This window comes from Aristolochia californica, unplaced genomic scaffold (genome assembly GCF_029961685.1).
Source record: "Aristolochia californica isolate CCGP_79_NKW_82.1479 unplaced genomic scaffold, dmAriCali1.0.hap1 SCAF_4, whole genome shotgun sequence".
NCBI lineage: Eukaryota > Viridiplantae > Streptophyta > Magnoliopsida > Piperales > Aristolochiaceae > Aristolochia > Aristolochia californica.
In genome coordinates, this window is record NW_027182103.1 from 42,088,268 (window position 1) to 42,095,335 (window position 7,068).

Consider the following 7,068-nt stretch of genomic DNA (forward strand, 5'->3'; position numbering starts at 1 on the left):
CAGTAGACAGAGACATATCACCGGTTTATTAGAATTAGTAAACATTAAAGAACAGGTATCTGCCAATTCTTTGAACAGGTTGGTCATTTTGTTCAACTGCTGCACATCTAGTCTGGGATGAGACTCGTTCTGTGGTCTTGGACGATCGTTTTCTCCCACGGAACACGTTCAAATGAAAGAAGATAAATTTTTCACAGGCACCGTCCTGCATCTGTCCACTCCAATCATAAATTTGCCGACGTCCAAATTTTTTTGGGCATCTTTCCTCGTCCTTGTCCTGGAAGCGATGACCTCTGAAATCAACATGAACTTTGTTTGACTTTTCTTGTCGGTGCATCCATGCATGGACTTCTGATAATAATTGACACGGAGTGGGAAATGGCAGAAAACCGTAGCGGAATTCGGTGGAAACTGGTCTCAGGTCAATCTTTTCTCTCTCCCCCCGAAATTGCAAATTGTTTCTACAATGGAAGAAGTAAAAGAAAGCTGGCTTTCTGAACCTTTCTCAAAGAAGGTCCTGTTTTGGACCGTTTAAAAGGGTTTACAGTTGGAACTGAAATTGAGTGCATGACCGTCCAATTTGAAGTTTTCAAAAATCCAATTTTTCCGTGTCATCCCTACCCATACCACTGTGCTTGGCAAACATAAAACCAATACAAAGAAAAGAAACAGAAGAAAAAACCGGAAATGCCCCATGTGAAACGATTAGTCTGCATGCAAAGATAGCAGCGAAAGGATGTTATTTGGAAGAAGAATCACAAAGCTTGTAATTGTCGGCCGTAATAACTTACGACCACTTACTATATAGTTCTACCCAACTTTCCGAAGGTTCTGAACGAGTTCAAGGGAACAGCCTCTGGCTTTCGTTAAAAACCTCAACGTTATCTAATCGAGTTGCAGGAAATGATGATCGTTCTTCTTCGTCTTTAATCCTGTTCTAAACTTCAAAAGATGCGATATGTCGAACCACGTGAAACATTTCAGACAAACAGCATCTGTGCCCATGCAAAATAATAATCCAAACCCGGGGATTAAAAATACCACTGTTCCATCGAACCATCAACAGAACAGTACGTGTCATTACGGCCAGGTTTCGACATTTCTTGAACTGATCAAACACGGAATATCTGGTTCAGTTTAGACCTATTCAAAATGGGTATGAGGAGGAGATTCATGCATTTGTAAATCGTAAATGAGTGAGAAATTTCCTTTGGCAGCAGCACAAGAAGAAGGAGAAGGAGAAGTAGAAGAAGAAGAAGAAGAAGAAGAAGAAGAAGAAGAAGAAGATTTTCATATGAGTATGGTTTGGTCGGGTCGGACCGGGTCACTGATGGTTGATTAAAACTCGAGGTGGTCCGGAAATATAGGTGGGTCCCATATAAAAAGAGCCGAAAAAGCTGCCCAATCCTCCCCGTCCATGAAACAAAATGGGGACACCGAGCGTCATTTATTGAAAAGTTTAGGGGTGTTTTCAGGAATTCGATAAGATTAATTTTCCCTGGTTTTAATACTCCCGCGTTTTTACACGCTGTCAATGAAAGCGGCCCGATTTCCGGCTGTCCTCTACTTATCTTCCTTTTTTCCTCTTCTTCTTCCTCAAGTCATGTCTCTTTGTCAAGTCATGTCTCTTTGTCTAGCACAGACGAAACGAAACCTTTGTGTCTTTCCGTCTCTCCCGATATTTAATACAGTATTTGTCAAATTAACATCGAGGAGAAAATAATTGATTGTCTAATAATATACTAATATAAATAGAGGTTTGGACTGGTTAGTTCCTCCCATTTGAAATCTCTGAATTCAACGGCCTTTGTTGCTTCTCTGAAGCCCCGTTTAGAAATTTCACTGCGCCTTCTCTTCTGTTATCTTGTTAGATTCTTTGTTTCTTTTAAGTTTCTTGTTCTGGGTTCTCGTGATATTCTCCTTTTGGCGCGGAAACTGTGTTAAACCTGGGGGGAGTCGGAGGTTAGCATGAGAATCGATCAGCTGGCGCTGGCCGGCCATCGAAACCTCGGTATTGAGATGTTCTTTCTGCGTGATTCTGCGCTAAGTTTTTGTCTTTAGGATCTTGTGGAGCGACGATGTTGTTGTTTCGGGTTGAATGCAGTTGAGTTGCTTGCGGACAGACGCGAAGTGGAAGGAGAATTTGTTGTCGGAGTGGAGTGGTGGAGACGTCCCGAGGTTATGAGAGCAGAATCTGCTTTTCTGAACGGTAACTCTTTGATGGGACGGGGAAAAACTCTTTCTTTTTGTGTAATTTATGAGGTTAACCCTTTTCGTTTGGGAATTCGAGTTCTCACTCGTCATTAATCTTAATTTCGTCAGGAATCTCGCGAGAAAACCATGTCACCTTTGCAAGCTCGTGTTGGTCGCCAAAGGCAACTTTATGATCAGGGACTCAGACTTGTCGCCGGGTAAAGTCTTGGCTACTTTGCTCTCCAACCTTCTTTTTTGTTTCTTCTTCTCATTGTTCCATTTGCATCCTTTTTTTTTCTCTCTTTTTCTTTTTTTGATTCTTATAAACTGCTGTCATTGATTCATTGGGATTTGCCGTCCGTAATGCAATTGTCACTTTGCTGCATCTTTGGTTATATTTATATGTTCATTTTTACTTTTATTTCGATAAAAATTTGTTTTTGTTGCTTTCTGTACATTGTTTGGATTTATTTCTTGTGCTTCATAAAGTGATTAGATGCAGAAAACATTATTTTGTGGTGTATTTCCGTTTCTCGTGGTCTCGGGCTCTGTATTTTTCTTTCTTTTGGGAGGCGTACAGAGGTCCTTCTTCATTTTCCATCTGCTTAACCATCTGGTGGCAAATTTGCTCGTGTATGCTAATTTTCTTTTACAAACTTATTACTCTTGTGGATTTGACTGGTGGGAAAAGTCCATGAATCTGGTTTTGCGGAAGGTAACTATAAAATTCTCGCAAAAAAAAAAAAAGATATTTGGAACAGGGTAATTGTATCTGTGTCGGTGAGCTCCCCATTCCATCTTGGCATACCAGGCTTGGTGCCTTCACAAGCTGCTTTAGGGGATCTAGGGCTTCATTTTTGCTAGTTCTACAGCAATAGGCTTGTCATGCAAATTACAAGGTCAAGTCATTGGAGAATTTGCGCTGGGAAAATTTCTATTTTGTATGGAATTGAACAGTTGGGCTGAACCAGTTTATGAGTTCTTATGCTAACATATTCACTTGTACATCCTTCTCACAGCATCCTTGATTGACCAGACTTGGCAACCTAATTGCTTTTTTATGATTTTCTTGTTGTTCATTGGGCTGTAGTGATGAGATTGTGAGTGGACATCTCATTGTTTTTTTACACAGAATGGTCTACTCCAAATTTGCGAGGCCATTAGTTATGAAAGAAACCTAATTTACTAATTAAAACACAAAGAAGTGGTTTGGCTACTTGCGCACCAGTAGGAAATTTTTTCCCTATTTTTGCACCATTATTTGATGCAGCATTGACCGGAGTCCAAATCCTACAGTGTTCGAGTTTTGAGCTCTGAAATTTCACAATTTAAAATTTTTTGGTCAACAGCTTTTATATTTCAAGGAGTGAGGATATCCTGGAGAGATTGTGTCGCATGGATGCCTGACAGTTCTCCAGCGAATGCTAATCTATCAACTTCTAGTTAGCTATTGCAGAGTTACAAGTTCCTTTTTCATCTGCTTGAGAGCCTTCAAGCTTTGCTGGAAATCTCCATTAAAAGATGCAAATTCACTAGCTTCAAGAAAAAAAAATAAAAAAAAATAGCAGTACTGTATGGATTACGGGTATCTTCTGAAATTAAGAAAAAAAACCTTTATTTTTTTTATTTATTCATTTTCTCCTTAGATTAAGAGATCTAATGTCAAGAATATTTTCTAAACTCACTGTTTTTTCTTCATTCTTTCTTTTTACTGGCACCTACGTCCAAACTAGAGAAACTAAGTAGGCTGAGCATACAGTTCACTGAAATCTTTGTAAGAAAAGAGCTTGTACATGTCATAGTGAATGCATTGACGAGAAAGAGGAGAATAATTAGCTTTTTCTGATTTGGTGCTCGGATGAAGAATTTAGGCTGTATTTGGGCAGTGATTGTTAAATCACATTAGTTTGGCTCATGTACCGAGCTTTATTTCTGAACAGAAAACCCAGAGAAACCAGGCAGTGCCATACACTGATATGTGGGATGGTCTTCGAAGCCGATGGCCCCTGGATCCTGCCTACACTTCCTTGGAAAATTTTCACAATTTGATGATTTGTGTGATTAAAGCTGTTAATTATCATATTTTGATTCTTCCCAAGGTTTTATGACAATTTTGAAAGTTTTGTTTTGCCTTCCTTATTGCAGCCAGTTGGTTGTCATTCTCTGTCTTAGAATGTTTGAATGTTATTGAACATGTCATCAACTAGTATGGATTTTTTTTTTAGCTTTCATTTTTTGAAATTTTAATCTCATTCATCGAATTACATTTGTTGTGCTGTCAAATGTCTATTTTTTATGAGTTTAAAATCATTATATAGACTACTGTTACTTTAAGGGTGAGTGATTGAGTTGGGGATGGCTTGTGTTCTGATGTATCTGGTGTACAAAACAGATACCACTCATTTTCTTACTTGCTGACTATGCTAAAACATAAACAGATGTATCCCTTATCGGCTGAAAAATGTAGAGGATGCTACTGCTTCAGAAGATAGCTTTGAAGTTCTTATGGTTTCTTCACCCGATCGTGATGACCTTGTTTTTCCAAAGGTTTGTGAATATTCATCCATATTTTTACAATATTTTGATCTGGAATAGATGGTAAACACGATTAGTTAGAAAATTCTTCAAATTTGTCCACTGCTGTTGATGTTGACATTTTGAGTTGAATAGGTCTATTCTGTTTGATTTTCAGGGGGGATGGGAAAATGATGAGTCTGTGCATGATGCCGCACGCCGTGAAGCCTTGGAGGAAGCTGGAATTAAAGGAGAACTTGAGGTATAGCCTTTTACTTTTAGTTTTTTACCAATTTGGCGTTCTTGTACTTTCTTTCTTTTATTCCCACCTTTTTCAGTGAAATGCAACAGACCTTTGGTTAAACATTTTGCTTTTTCTGAGAAAAATAGAGATGGAAACTAATACTTGTAGAATCAAACTTAAGGATGATTTTTTTCCTTCAGTATCTAAATGTTTGAGAACAGTTGTTGCGCTTTTCTTGTGTCCAATCAATTGGCTATTGGAATATAATCTTTTTCTGGATATGACAACTGATAAGTATGGCTTTTGGTGCTAAATTCCTCTCAACACCTGCACTTGTAACTGGCGCTCAGTGATGATCCTTTGTTATTTATTGTCTTTATCACAATACTGTACTGTCTCCGACGTATTTGTTATCAAATTATGCTCAGTTTTTATGAAAAATTTCTCGTTCTCTTGAGTATTAAATATTTCTGAATTGAACCAATTCTGGTGTCAGACTATTCAAGTTGAGAAGACCTTTTTCACATGCTACTTGGGAAGAGTTCTGCATAATTCACTTCCTACCAAAAGATTATGTATGAAAAGTACAGTAGAGAAGTGTATTCAGTGGAGTCCTTTTCCTATCAATTAGCCGTTAGTCATAATTTTTGTTGTTTATTTTCTACTTTGTCGTTTTTTAGGTTGAACCTCCTCCTTAATGGGTCTCCTGTAATTCCTTACAATCTTCTCTCATCATCAAAATTATGTCCTAGTCATGTTTTAAAATAAAAGAAAAAAAAAACGCCAATTATACTATGAAAGGTCTCAAAAAAACGTTTATGATCCTGCTATAGGATGAACCATTAGGTGTTTGGGAATTCAGAAGCAAGAGCAAGGAAAATAGATGCGGCCGGGAAGGATATTGTAAAGGTTACATGTTTGCAATGGAGGTGACTGAGGAGCTTGATTACTGGCCGGAGCAAGGCAGCCGTGAAAGAAGATGGGTCAGTATTCTTGCATGGAAAAATGCTCTCTTTCTTATTTATTTCTCATTTCGGAAATCGGAAGCCTCTTCTGGAACATTTTGAAGTTCCCACTCTGGTAATGATCATTTTCCCCTCAACAGTTATCTATCTCAGATGCTATTAAGCTTTGCCGCTACGATTGGATGCGGGAAGCTCTGGAAGTGTTCCAAGAAAAAGTTTGTTGCAAGTACGAGAAGCATCAGCTGAGAGAAGACTCAATGGTGGTGCCTGTCTCAGAAGCAACTGATCATCAAATTCCATCCATGTGCTTTGTGAAAACTTCTGATAGCCCGTGCCTGGAAAGTCCTATCAATGCTTTATGTTGAAACAGTTCTTCTCTGTTCTGTAGTCCCCATGCGTCAAATAGGTAGGTTTTTGTTTTCGTTTTCTACTTCTTGGCCATGAGCCTGTGCTTGTTCAAGGTTGGTTCCTCCCAATTCTTCTATGTCAAATCTGAACTGGTTTTTGATGTCATGGCTAAGTCTGTAACTGTACGGGAGTAGCAGTAGAGAGCACAGTTTAACTTTTTCTTTTCTGTTAAAGTATCTATCTTGTAAGATTGTAATCAAAAGTAGAAGGGTTGTATTTTGCCGCAGATTGCAGCTGCCAATCCAATATGTGGACACACCACTGAGAGGAGTAGTGACTTACGGTAATAGCAGCGAGCTTAGCCAAAGCTTCCTCCGTTGCTTCTTCCCATGAATCTCATCTCACTTTCTTTCACAACCTTGGTCCTTCATACTTACTCTCGTTTCTTCAACAATTTGCCTCTAAAAATTTTTCTTGGAATTTTTTTCAAAAAAATCAACTGGAAATTAAATATTTTTTTTATTTGATTAAAAATTCTTATGGTCTAAAAAACCTATGCTGATGGTAAATTGAATTTTCAATTGTTACAAATGAAACTAATGAGGAAACAAGTCTTAAGTTGTGGAGTCTAATCGATGGGGTTTTATCATCGGAGAAGGATCTTGAGTTGTCGCCCGGAAAGGTAACAGAAAACACTTGTAAATGTGCGATTTCTCTTGTAAAATATTTCATCTTCATAGTGAATTATTGTAGCGGTGGAAGATAGGATGTATTTTCATGTTTTTTTGTTTTTTCTTTTGCGAT

At 38.2% G+C, this 7,068-nt stretch overlaps 1 protein-coding gene across 2 annotated transcripts; it reads left to right on the forward strand.

Moving 5' to 3' along the window:
• The first annotated feature begins 1,666 nt into the window (after positions 1–1,666).
• LOC137962333 (nudix hydrolase 13, mitochondrial-like) lies at positions 1,667–6,556 on the forward strand. Of its 2 annotated transcripts, XM_068809137.1 has the most exons (7): positions 1,667–2,011; positions 2,105–2,209; positions 2,323–2,411; positions 4,632–4,740; positions 4,886–4,969; positions 5,785–5,934; positions 6,057–6,556. In XM_068809137.1, the coding sequence occupies exons 3-7, from the start codon at positions 2,341–2,343 to the stop codon at positions 6,279–6,281; spliced, it is 639 nt and encodes a 212-aa protein (XP_068665238.1). In that variant the 5' UTR covers positions 1,667–2,011; positions 2,105–2,209; positions 2,323–2,340; the 3' UTR covers positions 6,282–6,556. The 2 variants fall into 2 exon arrangements, with proteins under 2 accessions (XP_068665238.1, XP_068665236.1); XM_068809135.1 differs by having other exon boundaries at positions 1,667–2,209.
• Positions 6,557–7,068: the final 512 nt, after the last annotated feature.

What these genes read in the sequence shown, in the direction of transcription:
- LOC137962333 (XM_068809135.1), top strand. Translation starts at nt 2,341, where the DNA reads ATGTCACCTTTGCAAGCTCGTGTTGGTCGCCAAAGGCAACTTTATGAT. An exon ending in GGACTCAGACTTGTCGCCGG is followed by an intron (nt 2,412 to 4,631) that starts GTAAAGTCTTGG and finishes AAACATAAACAG; the next exon opens with ATGTATCCCTTATCGGCTGA. An exon ending in GAATTAAAGGAGAACTTGAG is followed by an intron (nt 4,970 to 5,784) that starts GTATAGCCTTTT and finishes ATCCTGCTATAG; the next exon opens with GATGAACCATTAGGTGTTTG.